The sequence below is a fragment of the Emydura macquarii genome, unplaced genomic scaffold, assembly GCF_026122565.2.
Source record: "Emydura macquarii macquarii isolate MOO-44397 ecotype Brisbane River unplaced genomic scaffold, CSIRO-AGI_Emac_v2 contig_374, whole genome shotgun sequence".
Taxonomy (NCBI): Eukaryota; Metazoa; Chordata; order Testudines; family Chelidae; genus Emydura; species Emydura macquarii.
In genome coordinates, this window is record NW_027130511.1 from 9372679 (window position 1) to 9392875 (window position 20197).

Below are 20197 nucleotides of genomic sequence, written 5' to 3' on the forward strand. Positions count from 1 at the left end.
ACATATAATGGGAAACAAGTATTCTCAAAATTGACTGATTAGTTACTATTGCTCTTAAAATTCATATGCATTCATTCTACAAATATGAAGCAATCAAACTTTTGTATTGTCTCTAGCTTCATTAGATATTACAGTATTTGCACACTGCTTTCTTATTATGTTTTGAAAAAAGCAACATTATGAAATTTAACTGAATTCCAGTCTACATAATTATTTCTTTTACCTAACGTTTTACATGGTTTTAAACCAAACACTGTGCACTCCTTGCTGAAACATTAGTGCAGGAGCATTAAGCTGAAAAGAGTCTTACTTTTCCCTTGTGTAATTTAAACACTGAAGTTCTGAGAATGTTTGATAAAATGAGATACTCTGTAAAGCATCATGACTACAGAAACCAAGACATTGTATTGCTTAGCATTTTACTGTAAGTAGTTTAGAAAGCATTTTCTAACCTTTGTTTTCTTGGCTTTCATTTGTATTTTTCCTAGCAGAACAAACATGGAAGGCACAGGCTGACTTGCAATAATCTCAAGTAGGCACTCTATAGCTTTATTGTGATCTTGGCAAAATGACCGAACGAGAGCTTGCTGAACAGGAGAGGTTTTAAAGGATACTGAAAATATGAAAAACAAACAAACAATGATCATAATATTCTATTATTCTACACTGCATGTTCTAAATATAAGGTAGTTTCAAAGGATAAACAAACTTTACGTTATTCAAATATCCATGAGACTCAACGGTTGTTTGTTTTAACTGCTATAGCAAAACACAAATAATTTTTTTTAAATTGAGTTTTAATTCTTTCACATCAGAGACTGGAGTAGAAAACATCAGCTATCAGTAGCAAAGATGGGGTCAAACCATGGGCATCTAACAAACCTCCCCTCTCCAAAGAAAGAAAGAAAAAACAAAAAGAAAAAGAAAACCCCAAACAACTAAACAGGCATTGCTCAGAAGTCAACAGGGCAATAGAATCAACCCCACTGAACGTATGGGGCACTAGTTCTGCTACTCTGAGACCACTATTACAAAACACGAGGGTTACTATAGCCATTGTAGTATTTTATGTTACAATTGTGTTGTGAAGTTTAATGTTTCTAAAACCATTTGATATCTTAGGGAAAAAGGTCCTACGTAAATACAAAGTATAATGATAAATTCTACATAATGTTCTATTACCAATATTTATCATTCAAAATGTAAACTTAAACAGCACAAGTAAAGAAAGGTAAGTGAAAGAATTGCAAGCAACATAAGGAACTGTCAGAGTTTCTTATAATAAATTACAGTAGTTAAATTATTCCTTACATTAGGGCTCAGATACTATGGTTAATAAGAACCCAGACAGATAGACTGATTTTACCTTCACCCATTTCTGCTACTTGATGAATACAGAAGCTCGCAAGTTTATATTCCTTCATCTCAAGTAAATATTGTCCCCTGTAACAAAACAAATTTCTGTTGTATGTAATTTGCTCACTGTAAAACCATTTTTTTTAGTCTGAGATTTCTTATTTAAGCAGTACTTTAAAAGTGCAAATATTGCAGAAGTAAGTAAAAGTCTAAAGTTTCTAATAAGAATCACGTCTTCAAAAGAATACCAACCAGGTTTTATATCTTGTTCCTTTTGCACATACCATTTTTAAAACACTATCACTAAGAAATTTAAAAAATGTATAGCTATTCAAACAACAAGGCTCACAAAAACATTTTCTGTGTGCTCCACAGTTAACAGCACACATAGAGTGGTGTGATGTGGTATACCTGCTCCACACTGGACAAGAACAGGTTAACCCCCTACTGTGGGCTAAGCAAGCCATGCCCCCTTGCCCCTGCTGGGCATGCTCCAACTGGAAGTATAAAAAGGAGCAACCAGCTCAGTCTGTCCTGACCAGGGAGAAGAGAGAATATGAGATGCAGGCTCCTGCCTGGGAGCTGTGAGAGCCTCAGACCGCAGAGATCAGGCACACTGAGACCCAGGGGAATACCCAGCTGCCTGCAAAAGCCCATGAGGGAAAGAAGTAGTCAGGAAATTCTCTGGCCAACTACCTCAGAGATCCAGACGACTTGCGGACCCACAGAGCAGGAAGATATGGGAGGAAGTAGCCCAGGGGAACCAGATATTGATCCAGTTGTGGAACCGGGATCAGAATCAGTGTGTTTCAGACAGCTCCTCGCTGACTCAGTGGTGGATACACTCGTTACTGATAGGGCCCTAGGCTGGGACCTGGTGGAGCAGAGAAAGCCTGGTTCCCCTCACCCCAGCCATCAACCCACCCCTGGGTGGTGGTCCACCCCTCTTTGGCCACTAGGTCACGTTTTCTTGGGCACAAGAACTGACCCCTTGGCTTTAGCCACTATGCCCCACGGCACAGAGGAGAAGTGCAGGCCCATTGGCGCAAGCCTTTAGGCCCCATTGCCCAGCATAGAAGGATGGTCCCATTGACTCTGGACATTAGGCCACACTGCCCAGCAAAGAAGGGGGGTCCCATTGATTCTGGCCGCTCTGCCCAGAGCAGAGGTTCAGATCCACTGTCTCTGGCAACTAGGCCACACTGCCCAGAGCAGAGAGGCAGTCCCATTGACTCTGGCCATTAGACCATATTGCCCTGTGCTAGAGGTCATTTCTACTGACTCTGGCTGCTGGGCCATGCTGCCCTACATAGAAAGGCAGTGCTGAAGGGCAGTCCTATTGACTCTGGCCGTTAGACCATTCTGTCCTGAAGCTAAGGACAGCCCACCCCCCTGGACTTTGGCCATTGGGCCATACTCCTCTGACCCACAGGGCCTCCCCACAGACATAGACAACTAGACCATGATGCCCTGAATCCAGGGACAGCCTCTCGGACTCTTACCATTAGGCAATACCATCCTGAGAAGAGTAGTTATCTGGACTTGGCCATGGGGCTATAATACCCCCTCTCAATGGGTGACAGGGTTTACCTGCCTCGTGACAACTGGTGGAGAATGCAGGCAATGACCTGCTAAAGGACCCAAGCGAGGCAAGACCCACAGCAGGACACCCCTTCTTTTTCATTTGTTGTTGATCAAGCCTGATCGGGAAGGAGACAAAGTTTTAAAGTGGCTGCTGGAGAGCCAGCAGCAGTAAGTGACACAACAGCAGCAACACCAGACCCAGCTACAACAACAGGTCCCTGCACAGCAGCAGATGATGTGAGAGCTGGCCATCCAACATCAGATGCAACAGAAATGTTTGGTCCAGCAAATGATGACACTACTATGGCCAGTGGACCACCCTCCCCTACCCCAGCAGGGTTGGATGCCAGGAACATGTTGGCTGGCCTCCCCGTGTGGTTAACGAAGATAGGGTCCAGTGACAATCCCGAGGTGTTACTTATGATCTTTGAGTGAATCGCCATCATCACCCAGTGGTCACTGGAGCATTGGACTACTGTCTTGGCTCCATATGTGATGGGGCCGCCCATCCTGTCTACCAGAATCTAGATTCCCAGGAGGTATTGGACTATGGGAAAGTGAAGGCAGTCATCTTAGATCAGACCAGCATCAGCCCAGAGATGTACTGCTGACACTTCCGCCAGGAACAATACCCACCCAGGGCCAGGCCAAGGCCGGTAGCCCAGCATCGCCTGGACTACTGTTGGTGATCGCTGGAACCAGAGAAGCAGACCAGAATCCAAAGGGCTGAGATGGTGGCCCTAGAAAAGTTTACCCAGATCCTCACTGGTGGGAGGGAAGGAATGGGTGCAGTGGCACCAGTTGGTAACCCTTATCGGGGCCATCGCCCTGATGGAAGATTACTTGGTTGCCAAAGGATCAGAGACACAACCCCATAAACTGGAAAGCCCAGGCAGCCAGGACATGCAGACAAGTTGAGGCCCCCACCAAACAGAGGCAGAAAGCTTGCGATGCCTGCCCAGAGCATCTGCCATCATCCTGAACCTCGATTGGAGATGACCGGCCAGCTGTTCCCTAATCTGGAGGGAAGAAGACTTGCTGGGAGGACCCATAACAACAAAAGCAGACCCGCCAGCTGGAGGGAACCAAGACCGCTGTTATGAGTGAAGGCAAGAAAGACACTTCTGACGGGACTGCCCGTTCATGGATTGTAGCTTAAGGGTGGCGGGTCCCCAGGCCAGGAAGAGGGGACTGGAGAAACTCTGGGTCCCCATAAGGGTGAACGGAACCTCAGTGACAGCCTTGGTCAACTCAGGAGGGAGGTTATGGCCCTTGGTAGATAAGGTACAAGCTTTATGAGATTGCCCCACTCCATTGACAAAGAAGCAGGTGTGACAGCTCCTCAGAGTCAGACTGGCCAGATATTACTGCAGCTTTGCTCCAAACTTTGCAACATTAGCAACCCCCTGTCAGACCTGACAAAGAACTCACAGCCCTGAAGGGTTCAATAGTCAGAAGAGTGCGAGGAGGCATTTCAGGCCCTGAAGGATCAGCTAGCACAAGAACCAGTCTTAGCACATCTATACTTTTAAAAGACATTCATGCTCCAACTGAAAGCATGGTATAAAAGGGAGTAGCCTAGTTCAATCTGCCCTGACAAGGCAGGAGAGAGGATGTGTGTTGCAGGCTCCCTCCTGGAAGCTAGGCACACTAAGACCCAGACAAATATCGGGCTGCCCACAGAAGCCCATGAGGGAAAGGAGTCATCGGGAACTTTGCTGCCCAACTACCCTGGAGACCCAGAGAACCTGCAGACCAAAGAGAAGGAAGATAGGGTAAGAAGTAGCCCAAGGGAACCAGACATTGTTTTGGACTGTCAATGTGTTTTGGACTGATCCCCACTGACCCAGTAGGGAATAAACTCACCACTAATAGGGACCTGGACTGGGATCCAGTGGAGTAGGGTGGACCCGGTTCCCCTCACTACCCCTTTGGCCACCAAGCTATGCTGTCCTGTGCAAAGGACAAGCCCAATGACTCTAGCCATTAGGCCACACTGCCCAGCACAGAACGGCAGTCCCATTGACTCTGGCCATTAGGCCATACTGCCCTGAGCTAGAGGTTGGTCCTACTGACTCTGGCTGTTAGGCCACACTGCCCTGTACAGAGGGGCAGCCCTCTTGATTCTGGACACAAGACCACATCACCCTGCGCTGAAAGGCGGTCCATTTGACTTCTGTTGTTAGGCCATACATACTTAAGCTAAGGACAGCCCCTCCCAGACTCTGGCCATTGGGCTGTGCTGCCCTGAATCCAGGGACAGACCCTCGGACTCTGAACATAAGGTCATACCACCCTGAGGAGAAGAGCAGTTATTTGGATGTGGCTGCGGGGCTGTAACCATCTCCCACAAAAGGGATGATGGGGTATACCTGCCCCATGATGAGTGGCTGTAGGTAAATTCAATCTGATTCTGAAGGCTAAGCCATATTTCTTGCCCTCATATGCATCACTACTAGTAGTAAAAGTCCTTGCAAGCCAAATCAGGCCTTCAGAGACACCTGCACAACCCCACTCTTGTCATTAAATGTAACACAGGTGGGACTGACTGGAACTTAGTAAACAACTCTGTTGATGATGCACAAGAAGGAATAACTTTTCACCCATTCCCTCTTAGCTTTGTTGTGGCTCTGTAGCATAAAAGTAAAAAGAAGTAAAAACTTATTTTTCCTAAAGTAAGCAGAGATGACTTGAATGCACACACGGAATATCGATTAAAACAACATTTTTATATATTCACTATTTAGAATAGAGTCTCACTTAAGTCTTTAATGTGAGGTTTAACTGATGCACAGAGCATTGAGTAGGCCCTCTCAAATGAGATGAGATGACAATGAGATCTTCTCACTTCTTTAACATTTCCTACAGTTTATTTGGTCCCTTCAGATGAAAACTGGCTTTGTCTAGAAACATCATTTCTGTTTGACTTGGTGATGGCTGGTACCTTTCACTAATTTGGGAGGAGTGGGGTGAAGGAATTAGTTCATGATTAAAAATGTATTTTCTGAATGTATTAGGAGCCATATGGACTCATAAGTCAATATGTCAGTTTTCACAGAGTTTTGGAAATCCACACCAGCCAAAGGAGAGTTTCTCAAACCGCACAGGCCTTAGCGACAGGCAATTTAGGTATACCAAATGGTGCAGTGGTTCTAAGCAAGCTTTAAGAAGCTTGTATAAAAACCACCAACTATGAAGAGTTCCAATATACTCAGGACATTCCTGAACAGTCTGGGAAGCTCACATTTGGCTTCTGAGACCAAATAAAGACTAGAAAAGGAAAAAGAGCAAATGGTGATAGAATTCTGAGACTCTCAGTGTACATAAAAATGGATGGAATGGGAAAGAATAGGAGAGGGAAGATCTTTAGCAAAACTATTTTCTATGAAGAGAGACACATTTACAGAGAAAATGAAAGAAGGTATACAGAAAGGAGCTTTTAGGCTCAGCTGGAGAAAACAGCTAAATATCAGGTTTGAAATATTTACTTTCTCTGAACTCATAGGTTCAAACAGGGACTCAGCCCTTCACCCTCATTTTACTGTACCGATTCTTCAGATAGGTCCATGAAATACTTATCCACTCTGAATGGACATTTAAAATTATTAATTTAAAAGAGTATAGATGTCCCCCTGTTGTCACTCTTCATATTCACACCCTCCATTTCCCACTCCTTAGATGTACTTTGTCATGCAGCATCCTGTATATCATTCTAGATCCTTCTCTCTATCCCAATGAGGTTCAACTACGTGGATATAATTTGTAAAGGATGAAAAGTGCTATTCAAATATTATTACCATCTGATTATTACCATTACCTGTACTTTTCCACTTTGAAACACTATAAACATCAACTATATTAGGACATCTACTAAACAAGCCCATTGTAATGAAAATAACAGATGTAAAGTGGAATACCTGTAAGTTACAAATGATGATTTTCCTACCTTATTATGAATAAATAGGAGTAATTTGGATAAAGATGAATTGCTCGATTTATATCTCTTAAAGCATGCTGTAAATTGTGCACCTGTTATTTACAAAAAAACTAGTCAATTACTCGTACCTACATTAATCACTTTTTCTACCCCTTTAATGTATTCTTCTGCACAAGAGATTTCTTTGTAATAACATATGTAAATTAATGGATATACTGTTTTTCTCTAAGTTTTAAATAAGAGTAAAATACAGAGAGTGATATACACGTCATGAATAAATACATTTTAAAACAAATATTTGCTAATTAGCTTTTCACTTATCAATCAACATCTGAGTTCAGGATTCTCTTACATCTAATGGAGACACTACAATAAATGCCTAAAATTGCACAGAGATCCTTAATCCAGATATAAGTTACACGTAGCAAATAAACTTCCTAAACTCCTCCTATAATATTTTACAAAAGCATATCTATTCATCTTATCCCATACAACTATTATTTTATCCATTCCACTTTTTGAGGAGTGAGTGATGGTAAGGTAAGGCCCTAAAAAGATCATAGAGCTCTAAATATTCAATTCATAGAGGAAGGCTTTACAACTACAGTTACTACAAATGGGATTATCCATTATTGCCTTTGACCCCTAACGCTGCAAAGATTTACACGTGCTTAATTTTATGTATTGCAAGTAGTCCCATGGAAATCAATATGAGTACTTACTATCCAAGGGCCAAAATATCTATTACAATGGTTTTCATAGCAACTATAAAATGTAAAAGTAGTGTTATAATGATATAAAAAATCAAAGAGAATAAAATACCTTATGATATGCTTGAGCTCTACATATATAAGCACTAATGTTTATGGGATCAACTTCAATGGCATTAGAGAACTGTCGAATAGCTCCATAGTAGTTATCCAGATGTAACAGTAATATCAAGCCAATATTTATGTAAGCCAAGGCAATACCGCTAAAAAAAAAAGAATAAGGATTATCTTATTTCTCACTATGCTATACATATGAAATACTTTGTTGTCTACATCAATGTTCAATACAACATGTTTCATCTAATTATTATAGTATTATAAAAACACATCTGTAAGCAGTCAAAAGGTAGGCTTTGTATCACACATATTTGCATGGATAACACACACCAAATGCATTCCTGATTACCTTTTTAATTCCCTTGAAGACTGGTAGCTGGATATATTCATGATGAGTGACCTCTCCAAAAAATGGCCTGCACCTTTTTTGATGGATGTTTATTAGAAGGCTCTGATGCGCAAGTCCAGTTTCATCAGCAATCCTCTGACTTCCTCCTGGATCCCTATGTGTCTGGTTTCAAGGCTGAATTTAGTATAGAAGCTTCATTTGTTTCCTTTATTAATTATCTTTTTGCTACCAGGTCTCCATTCTATCAGCTGCCTTTGATGCTATAGACCATGTGGTGCTAGTGACCCACCTAGGGTATTGTGAAGAGTTTGACTCATCACTGGCACCTCCTTGTGGCTGTGCATGCCATAGGAGCTCACTCTCCACTGGGTGTCTCCTGCAGATGGCTGCTCCACCTCTGGGGTGACTGGCCTCTTTCCTGTGACTTGGCCCCCCAACCAGGTCACTTTAAAGTCTCTTTCTTCTTCCAGGGTAGTCCATGAACAAAAAGCAAGGAGAATTAATAAGAAATAGAGGGGAATGATTCCCTCTCAGGGTGCATCAGAAGCTGGCCTTCCCTTCCCTCTGGGAGAGGCCTGCAGGCAAGTGATCATCTGGGAAGCTTCTGCCTTCAGTCAGCCCTTTCTTCAGGAGCTGAGGAAGGCTGAAGGTCTACACTCTTCCCTGGTCTGCTAACAAGTGAGCTGCTCTGATCCTCTTTTAAAAGCTCCTCTTCTAGCCTATGTATGCCTTGCAAGTGTGATAGGACTGAGCTGCCTGAGTCCAGAGCAGCTCCTTAGCCCCTTGTTGTCCGGTATGGGGTTTGTAGAGCTTATCACATACCGTCCCCCTCAAGCTGATACTAGGGGAATCAGGGCCAGCAGATTGTCTCTTCCCTACTCCCCGCCCCCCAGAAAAAAAATCAGCATTTTGGTGAGCTCTTCCTGCTCTATGCTGAATTTGGGAAGTGTATGGCTGGAGGGACAGATACGGTTGCATAAGCTGATGGTTTGTGTTGGTGTTTAGCAACCTTAAGGGGCATGATCGGTAATGACGTGGAATGGATTTCCATGGAGGTAATATCAGAGAAAGTCCATGGCTTATTTCATGGTCAGTCCCTCCTTTTCTATCACAGAAAATGCCCACTCCCAAGGGAACAGCTCACAGCTCAGACAGAGTACAGGATGTTCCTCTCCATTTGCTTCTTGGGACAACATTGTGCCTAGTACCACTTCTGAGGTATCAGTTTGCAAAATGAATTCTTTTGAAGAAGTTAGCACTGAGCAAGACAGGCTCTTTGAACAGGTGGTTTTTCAACTTCTGAAAGGCTTTTTCACAGGCCTAAGACCAGTGAACCTTCTTGGAGCTACTGTCTTTAATTAGGTCTGTGAGATGGGTTGCTATCATCAAAAATCTGGCATGAATCGTCGGTAGTAACCTGACAATACCAAAAACCTTTGGACTTGTTTCTTCATGGCTGGGATAGGGTATGCTTTGAGGCCTAGACTTCATCACAAGGGATTGGACCTAGCCCTTTCCCAAAGTATATCCCAGGTAGGTTGTCTATTCTTTCCCAATCTTACCCTTGGCGGGGTTTGCAGCTAGCCCAGCCTCCCATAGGAACCAAAGTACGACGGCGACTTGAGCTAGATGTTCTTCCCAATCTCAGATGTAGATGTCCACATCATCTAAATAGGCTGCTGCATATGAACCAGGTGGTTGAAGAACTTGATCCAAGAGCAACTGCAACATCTCTGGGGCACCATGGAGGCTAAAAGGTATAGTCCTTAAATCAGAGACCAAATGACGTGGCGAAGATGTTTTTCTCCCATGATTCTGGTTGAGTGGGATCTGCCAGTATCCCTTGGTTACATCTAACGAGGTGATATATCAGGCCTCACCCAACCAATCTACTAGTTCATCAACTCAGAGCATGGGGTAGGCATCAAATTTGAAGATAGCACTAACCTTTCTAATGTCTGTGTAAATCCAGATAATGTCGCCCAGCTTTAGGACCAATACAGTTGCTGAGGGATTCTTCAGTGATCCCTGGTTCTGACACTGCACGGACCTCTTGCCTGACGGCCTCATGTATTTTGGGGGGCAGTGGCGATGAGTTCTCTCAGACAAGTTGCCCGGGCTCTGTTTGGATGTGGCGTTGCATGAAATGAGTCTGCCCCAGCTGGAAGATAAACACTGTCAAGAAGGCTTTTACTAGGCTTCTCACCTATACTCTCTGTTCCGGGTGGAGATGTTCCCCAATCTGTATAGGGTCTGAGACCAGTGAGGTGAACCATTTGGGGCCCCAGTTCAGGCTCAGAGGGATAAGGAATAATAAATAAGCTCTCCTGCTCCTTCCATAGCTTCAGGAGACCTGGGTTAGGTTCTTCTTGTCAGGCTGCCTGATTTAGTAGTCAGCTGGCCCAACTTGGTAAACTATTTCATATGGCCCTTGCCATTTAGTAAGTAACTTGAACTTTGCACTTGGGAGCAGAAGTACCCAGTCACCCAGCTTAAATATGCACCCCTTTGTTAAAGGCTCACTCCTGGCTCCTCTGAGCACTGAAGGAGGTTTTCTTTGGCAAAGGTCTGTAGCGTTTCGAACCTCTCCCAGAGCTTCAAGTATTTACTGTGTGACAGTCTCCATCCTAGGAACTGACTCCTCCCACATCTCATGGACCAGATCAAGAATTCCCAGGGGTTGTCTCCCATATTAGAGTTCAAATGGGGAAAAACCAGTAGATGATTGTAGAACTTCTCAAACAGCAAACAACCGGGGAGAGATCAGCTGATCCCAGTCTTGTGGATCCTCAGCAATACATTTCTTTAACATCCTTTTCAGAATCTATTTGAATTGTTCAACCAGCATTTGCGGATGATAGACAGATGTACATAGTCTATTTTTAGGAGATCACACACCTCCTTCAGCAGCTGAGATGTAAAGTTGGTGCCTTGATCAGTGAGAATCTTCTTAGGTACCCCTTCTTTGGCAAAGACTTTTAGCAGATCTGTTGCAATAGTCTTTGCACTGGAGGTGTGCATTGGAATTGCCTCAGGATAGTGAGTGGCATAATCAACTATGACTAATACATGTTTATACCCAGCTCACTTTTTTCAAAGCATCCGATGAACTCAATCCCAATCCTGTTGAACAGGATGCCTGCTATGTGGTGTCAGGACGTGTTCTCAAACTCTGGTCCTGAATCCAGATCCACTGGAGAAGCAGTCTTGGCTATTGTGCTATCCCAACTCATCCGATTATCAGGGAATCCACAGAGTTGGCTGGGCCAGCTATCAGGAGTCTGTAATCTGCTTCCAGATTGGCCACATAATCATGACTCCGGTTGGTTAGTGATCACACATAAACTTCTGTGTTCCTTTCTGGCCTTGTCTGAGCAACAAGCCATTGCCCACTAGTTGCTATTTGGGCCCTGCCTTGCTGCCTCATCTGACCCTGCCTTGCATTGCCTAACCTGAGTGATCCCTATGCATGCCACCAGAAGACCTTGCAATGGAATCATAATGCTATGGTAGGTCTCCTGAAGCTGTACAGCAAGATGATAAAATCCTAGATTTTCTGAAATCTTTCTAATGATGGGTAGATCCTTGCTACCAAGATGTCTATTTCCACTCTCAGATGCGTTATTCTGGTGGATGGGACCAGGGACCTTTTTTTGGCATTGATGATGAAGCCATGCTCCAGGAGGAGATTCAATGTCCAAGACGTGGCATAGTGCGTTGCTAATCATGATGGGGTTCTGATTAGAATGTTGTCCTGGAAAGGGTACAGGTAGGTTCCCTATGACCTGAGTCCGGCCATTATCACCACAAACTCCTTTTGTAAAAAAGCCAAGGAAGCCCAGGACAGGCTGAATGGAAGTGTTCAGTACTTACCACATTTCTTACCATAAGCAAGTGATGACATGATCTGATAGAGATATGTATCCATTAGATCTACTGAAGTCAAGAAGTCCCACTGGGACAGGGATGACACCGTAGAAACCAGTATCTCCATCTGAAACTTCATTTTCTTCATCCATTTGTTAAGCCTTTTGAGGTCAATGATACACTCAGATACTACTCCCCTACCCAACCCTTCTGTGCATTTGTGCACCCTGAAAGATGTAGTAGAACCCAAAAAACCTTTCTTCGAAGGGAACACTCTCTATTGCTCCCATATGAAGAAGATGGGATACTTCTCCAGGAACAGATAATTTTTATGGGGTTGCTAAAACTGGATGACTGCATGAAGAATGGATGGGATTGAGCCCTCACACTCTGCCCCACTTGTCTGTGGTCAATGAAAACAATTCCTCTAGTAAATAGGAAATTCTACCCTTCAGCTTCAGTTCTGGGCAGAGGCCTATGCAATCTTTGTCATAAAGTGGATTTTCAGGGAGTTGAGTTCCCTCTAGACTTTCCTCGCAGTCATCAATTTCACTGTTTTCCCTTGGAGAATCTATTGTCCCTTCATTGGTACCTCTGTCTGAAAGCAAATCTGTACTTTCTCTTGGGAGCACTTAGTGGGGCAGGAAGAAACTGTTCGTATTTTGCTGCATTGGCAGCCATTCCTTATCCAGCTTGTAAACTTGGTTGAGCACAGGACCTGCCTAGAGTGAGCATCCACGTTCCAAAAACAGAACCTTAGGTTGTGTCTGGCTACTGAGCTGGAAGCCATGCTTGGACTGAGAACTTCATTGCATCCATTGTGGTGTCAGCCAGAAGCACTATTGCTAGGGAGACTTTCTTTAAAATGGAACCAAAGTCAGGGTGATCTCTGTCCTTATGGACTTTGAGATCTTCCAGCGAGGAGAGATGCTCTTACAAAGCATACAGCTACAAGGGACGCTTGAAGGGTGGCGGAAGAGGTTTCAAAGTCCTTTCTGAGTGTGGTCTCCATCTTTCTAACCATGGGGTCCTTGCGGAAGATCTCCCCCTCTGAGGGAACAACAACATCCCTGGCGAAGGATTCTACAGTGGCATCCACCTTCGGTAACCCAGCAATAGAGCTCTTTGGTTCTTGAATGTTATATAGCCTGAGATTGCTCTTGTAAATGTCTTATCAGGCTTGTTCCATTCATGCCGAATTACCTCCTCGAAGGAGAAGTGAAGGAGTATCTCAGTCTCAGGGGAGGATTTTGAGGGGAGAAATTTACTTTAGCTTACCCACAGGAGCCTGCTCAAGTTGCATTTGAATCCCGGAAACAATCTTGTTGAACATAGCTTGAAATTTCTCAGGCGGAAAAAAAAGTTTTTCCTGCATTTTTCCCTCATTCTGTTTCAGAGCCAGACAGCTTACTTTCCTTGGTAGAGGATGAGGAGGAAGAAGAGACAGAGGACTCAGGTCTTCTGATTTTTTTTGTGCATTTTCTTTCCTTTTTTGCCTTTTTATTTTTGTAGCCTTTTTTGTGTGCTCTGGGAACGTAGAAGCTCTGCTGCAGCTTTGATGAGGCCTTTTGTAGCTTGCATTCCTTAGAATCTGGAGCCCTTTCAATAGGTCAGTCTCAGACTCTGTCTAGACTAAAAAAATAAGTCGATATATGTTATGTCAACTTACAGCCACCACTATAATTACAGTGGTGGCTGATGTCCACACGGCTCTCCTTGGGTCAGTGGAGTGCGTCCTTACCAGAGGTGCTTCCACCAACATAAGGGGCAGTGTGGGGAGCTGAGAGTCCCGTCCCTGAGCTCCCTGCCAGGAGCCCACAGGCTCCCAAGCTCCCTGTGGGCTGCCCCCCCATGCATGAGTTCCAGCTGGCAGCTGGGAGAAGCCGCCCAGGACTTCTCCCTTCCCCTTTCCCTGCTGGGAGCTGGGGGAAGCCATGTCAATTACACAGCTCAGCCATGTAATTGACATGGCTGCCTGGGTGGGGAGCAGATGGAGAAACTCCCTGAATTCTGGTCCAGGCTTATAGCCGGGCTCCAGCCACCCAAGTCCCATCTCACAGCTTGCAGCCACCTGTACCTTGCACCAGCCAGGGCTTCTCACCCTGCTCCCAGCTGTAAGCGGGAACCAGCCGCCCCGGGCTTTCTTGTCAATGACAGCCCCTCCACCAATGTAAGGGGATGCAGTGTCTACGACACTGCGTCGCCCTAGCTATGCCAACAAAAACCCTACATCTCTCATCGAGGTAGTTTTATTTTGTGAAAAAAACAGGGCACTTTTGTGTGTACAGCAGCATTGTTTTGTCAACAAAACTCTCTAGTGTAGACCAAGCCTCAGAATCCTCCTTAAGGGTCCAACCCCCCATCTCTGGGAGAGGAGAACTCCTCAGTCAGAGTCTTCCTGTCATCTTGGGAGGGAGGGAGGGGGGCTGATTAGAAGCACTGTTTCTTTCCTCAGGGTGCTTGGGACCCACTTTAAGACTTGGGAGGGATATTGGGACCCACAAGCCTCCCCTCTTTGTTCTGCAGCAGTTACATAAGAACATAAGAAAGGCCACACTGCGTTCATCTAGCCCAGTATCCTGTATTCCAACCGTGGCCAATGCCAGGTGCTTCAGAGGCAATGAATAGAACAGGTTATCATCAAGTGATCCTTCCCATCAGCCATTCCCAGCCTCTGGCAAACAGCAATCCTGGATAAAAGCCATTGATGGACCTATCCTCAGTTATTTGAGTTTGAACCCTGTTATTTGAGTTTCTTGGGACTTACACCCTTTCTAGAGTGGTCTGGGACCTCCTCACTTTTAAAGCCTCTCTCTGTTCTGCATTGGGGTTCCTGGTCCATTTTTCTTCCATTGGAATCATGGCTGCCTCGATGGGTAGGAGACCCTACCTGCCTGTCTAACTCATAGCCCTGAATCCTAACAGAATTAGGAGCAGAAGGCTAGATGCAGACTGGGCACAACTACTCTTGAGCCTGGGAAGGCTGTGTCACAAACAGAGCACCGTTTGGATTTAACCCTGTTCTTTTGTGGCTGCTCTGCCATGCCTGCAAGCGACAGAGGAACCAGCAGTGAGCCACTGCAGCTGAGACTCCTAGAGGGTTAAACCACCGAAGTGGTAAATTGACCCAAGGAGGAGGAGGCATGTTGGAGAGGGAGAATGCTGCTCTTGTCACTGCCCAAAAGCTGGGCAGAAAGAGCTCAAATTGTAAAGTAAGGGCAGGAGCAACAGAGACCGCCAATGTCTGTTGGCATCTAGGCAGAGAATCTGACAACAAACAGGAGCAGATGGATGGAGAGAAAACACTGACCCGTCTCTGCAAAGCTGCAAAGAGGTGAGCAGCTCAGATGTCCAGAATTGTGGGAGATGGTGAACTGCAGAAAATACTTATAATTTCCCAAAAATAAGAGAGAGGATAATATTGTGCTTAAGGCATTGCACTGGCATGCAGGAGATCCTATTTCATTTCCAGCTGTGCCACTGTCTTCTCATATGATCTCTGGCAAGTCAATGAGGTGGAATTTTATTTTCAAAATGTGCCCTTAAGGCACTTAGACACTTGAAAATCCCACTCAATCTCTCCATTGCTCAGTTCCCTCCCCCACCAACGTGGGAAAAGTAATACTTTCCTGTTTCATCAAACGATAAATTTATATTTGTAAGACATTATACTACATTGATGGGGGGTCAAAGCAGTGGTTAGATAGACAGACAGGCATAGATAGATGGAAATGAGCATAACTTTTCCCACTTAGCTAATTAAAAATGGTATACAATCTATATTAAAAGTCCAATCACCTGTCCAGAGCTAGTACATTTTCAAAATCACAGATTGCTAGTGACCAGTTACATTGTTCTGTGTATAAGATCCCACGGTGAATGAAAGAACTGAGATTTTCAAAAGAGTCATTGAGGAGCACTGGAGAAAAAAGAATATTTGAATTGTAACTTTTTGATATCCACATTTAAATGTTAGTTGTATTTATTATATAGCTTATCTGTTTATTATTTTTATTCTAGCTCTCTAAGAGTTATATTATATCATAAATGAAGTATAAACTAACTGGTGGGACCACTATGCAAAGAGACTGATTTATGTAATATGAAAAAATGGTATGTATAACAAGGAGCAAGTGCATACAAGTATATAATTATAATCCTTACTTCTACTCACAAATGATTAAAATAAATCAAAGGAGAATTGGGAAACAGTGGGAAATAATTGAAAATGGCTAATAGCCAACATCCAATACTAACATTAAATTAATACAAATCAAAATGAGAAAGCCATCACAAAGTGCTGAGTGACTATAGCATTTTTCCTGAGAGCCTGAACCATCATACTGATCAGACCAATGGTCCATCTAGTCCAGTTATCTTGTCTTCTGACAGGGGCTAGTGCCAGATGCTTCAGGGGCAACGAAAAGAACAAGGCAATTTTGAGTGATCCATCCCGTCATCCTGGCCCAACTTCTGGCAGTTGGAGGTTTAGGGATACCCAGAGCATTGGGTTGCATAACTGACCTACCCTAGTGGAACTTTTCTAATTCTTTTTTGAACCCAGCTATACTTTTGGCCTTCACAACATTCTTTTTCTTTCTTTCTTTCTTTTTCTTTCTATTCTATTTTCTTTCTCCATACCATTCAAGATTTTATAAATCTCTGTAATATCACCCCTTTAGTCATCTAAGATGAACAGTCCCAGTCTTTTTAATCTCTCCTCCTATGGAAGCAGTTCCATACCCCTAATCATTTTTGTTGCCCTTCTCTGTACTTTTTCCAATTCTAACGTATCTTTTTTGAGATGGGATGACCAGAACTACACACAGTATTCAAGATGTGGGCTTACTAAGGATTTACATAGTGGCATTATGATATTTTCTGTCTTATTATCTACCCCTTCCCTAATGGTTCCTAGTATTTTTTTAGCTTTTTTGACTGCCACTGCACATTGAGCAGATATTTTCAGAGACTATATCCACAACTCGGAGAGCTCTATGTGTGGTAACAGCTAAATTTAGACATTTTTTCCCCATCATTTCATCTGCCATTTGCTTGCCCAGTCACCCAATTTTGTGAGATGCCTTTGTAACTCTTTGTAATCAGCTTTTGACTTAATTATCTTGATTAATTTTGTATCGTCTGCAAATTTTGCCAGTTCACTGTTCACCTCCTGTGATGCTGAGCCAGCAAGGCTGTGTGACCTGAAAACAACCCATAAGGACATATTAGAAGAGTATTGAAATGATAAAGAGGGCCATTCCTTACAGATAGTTAGCAAAGCTGTGTTAAATAGATTAGGGTTCTTGATGTGTAGGCATGTATTGTTAGAGAATCAGAAATAGATACCAGTTAGATTTGTCTATGTACCTATATCATGTTAGAAGCTTAACACTGTGATCTAATTAGCTTGTAGATGCTAAACTTCTGTTCCTATCTATAATATTTCATTACTACATCCTACTGATTGAGAGATGAAAAAGGGATATTAACATTTAGATGGAGCTTGTGGTATAGTAATATCAGTTTTTATTTCTCTTTGAAGTTTGTAGTAAACTACCTGTGAACTCTTTGAATGGTTAATTGCCTTATGCTAATGAATGAAACTAGTTATCAGTGTATGCCTGGAAAATCGAGATTTACTTCAAAGAACAATATACATTACCTGTTCTTCAGTCAGGGAGAGCCTGCTCTGACCACAACTGAACTTTGGCTATAAATGAAATTGGGCCTGATCTCATTCTATCTCAGATCTGCTTAAACTTTGTGAGGGAAAGTCTTAAATCACAAGACAGAGGTCTCCAGATCTACTCTGGATTACCTCTGCAAATTCTCATGGAAGAATTTGAATAAACTCTCACATGGACTGTCTATTGGACTATAACCTATTGAACTGATTCTAGGAGGACTTTTATAAATCAACAGCCTCACCATCTCTGCTATGAAACTGACCTAAGAATTTTATTCATATCTGTCTGTATAATGATCTTTTAATCACAGTAATTATTTTTCTTTTTAATAAATCTTAGACTTAGTTAATAAGAATCGGCTGTAAGCGTGTATTTGGGTAAGATCTGAAATATTCATTGAGCTGGTGGGTCCAATCTCTTGGGATTGGTAGAACTTTATATATGGTGAACAAGGTTTTAAGTAGTCCTCACTATGTAACACCTCGCTGTCTCGGTGGGAGCCAAAGGCAGAATTGCTTAAAGGGAACTGTAATTTGAGCTTCTTGGTAACCAGTAAGATATTACAAAAGCTGTTTTGTTACTAGCCTGGTGAATTTAAGTATAGAATAAACCACCAGTTTTGTGGATCAACAGCACTATTATTTGCATTTTGCCCTGATTCAGCATTCTCAATGTAGCCCCTCCAGCAACCAGTCACACCCCCTTTTCCAGCTCATTTATGAATATACTGAACAGCACTGGTACCAATACAGATCCTTGAGGGTCAGCTATTTACTTCTCTCCCTTTCAATATTGACACTAGGAAATAACTGTGATACCTCATAGACTGTGGTGTGGTAACTGATGGAGAATGTTTGTTTTGTAAAAAGTCAACAAGCATACACATTCATCAACATAAAATTTAAAAACCACAACAATACCGGAAACACTGAAGTCCTGCAGAGCTCTCTTTGGATCAATCTTTCGCAGTATGCAACCTCTGCAATAGAATGCTAACCAATTAGAAGGGTCTAGATGAACTGCAGCAGAAAAGTCTTCCATTGCATTTTTATACTGCTGTCGTTTAGCATTTGTTCTTCCTCGATATAGCCTAGTACAGAAAAAATAATGTCTCTTTATGTACAATATTCCTAACAAAAATTATACTTACAGAATGAAGCCATTTACAAATGAATACTTGGATCAGCTTAGCATTAATAGTACTTAATTTGTTTTTGTTGCATAGTCAATTATTTGAAGGAAAAGTTCAAGGATAGAATAAGTGTTAATGGCAGTTTTAGTTTATTTCTTTTGTTAGAAGTATTTTCTTTCTTTATTGTTTAAATCAGCAGTGATTAATCAGCTCCAAATGGTTCAAATCCTACAAACTGATCCATATAGGCAGACAACTGCACCAGCATAAAGCCTCACTGAATTTTATGGGGCTCTGCATAATGGACCCCTGCACCTGCATGGAGCCTCAAGGACTTGGATGGGGCTCTGTGTGAGTGCAGCTGTCCACCTGTGTAGAGAAATTTGCAGGATCAGAGTCATACAGACTTACTCAGTCCACAGTGATTTAAAAGAAAATAAATGGAGCTCTGCTTACTACCATTAAAACTGCCTAGAAATATGTTCTTCCAGTAACACAGTTTGCAGAATTGGGACCCATCTATGCCTCTTAATTTCACAGTATTACTATTTTCAATTCATTAGCAACATAGTTAAGTAAATTGCAGTCTCAGATGAAACAGAACTGACTGGAAAGTCATGGTGTTAAGATTTTTTCTAGGAAGTTTTCCATTGCTATGTCATCCTTTGGGCCTTATGTCACATTCCATAAAATATAATGGAAGTAATTTACTTTTATTCAGAAAGGTAATTTAAAGTATTATTAACCCTGACTTATTAAAAAAGACATACAAATTAAGACTGTGATCCTTCAAAGATTTAAACGTGTTTAACTTCACGTGCACACTGTGAGTTGTTCCACTGAGGTCAATGGAAACATAGCTAAATTCTCACCTGCCTCTGAACTTCAGTGAGGGGGAAGATTTCAGGGATCTTGCAGCTCTTGATCCTGCAGTCATATTCCAGTGTAAGTGTTGCTGAGGAGCAACTGTAACTTACATCACTGGCATAAGGTCTCTCAGTGACCATACGCCAGACAAGTATTTGGGCGTATTGGGAAACCTCTGTTCAATCGGGTCCCCTATGCTGAGGGATGGGTAGTGGCTGGTGAAGAAGGCAGCTATGCCCCTTCCACCACTGGAGAGCTCCTCTCTGAAAGTGGAATCCTCTGCTAGCCATTTCTTGCCAGTTTATGTTCAATTTGGAAAGTCCACTCCAGAGTGTGATTGGTATGTAAGAAAGAGAGCAAACTCTGTACTGGCAAAAATATATGGCTTATTGCTTAATCCACAGACTCAAGCCATCACTACAACTTAGAAACAAAGGGGGAAAAAACTTAATTCAGATTCATAAAAAGAAATACTAAAGAACTAAGATCTTAACTCAGCAAAGCATTAATGCTGGAATTTTCAAGGTAACCTAAGGGACTTAGATACCCAACTCACTAGGCTTAACTTTATCCACGTTTAAATCAATT

The 20197-nt window shown here is 42.8% G+C and overlaps 1 protein-coding gene across 1 annotated transcript in view; it reads right to left on the minus strand.

Annotated features, from left to right (window-relative positions):
* Positions 1–20197, minus strand: part of TTC6 (tetratricopeptide repeat domain 6) — a 119651-nt gene that overhangs the window by 26378 nt on the left and 73076 nt on the right. Inside the window, exons 16-21 of the mRNA XM_067532243.1 lie at positions 18531–18700; positions 15719–15839; positions 7700–7850; positions 6887–6969; positions 1354–1443; positions 453–600 (exon numbers count right to left, since the gene is read on the minus strand). Of these exons, the coding sequence (XP_067388344.1) occupies positions 453–600; positions 1354–1443; positions 6887–6969; positions 7700–7850; positions 15719–15839; positions 18531–18700 (763 nt within the window). The remainder of the gene's footprint in view (positions 1–452; positions 601–1353; positions 1444–6886; positions 6970–7699; positions 7851–15718; positions 15840–18530; positions 18701–20197) is intronic.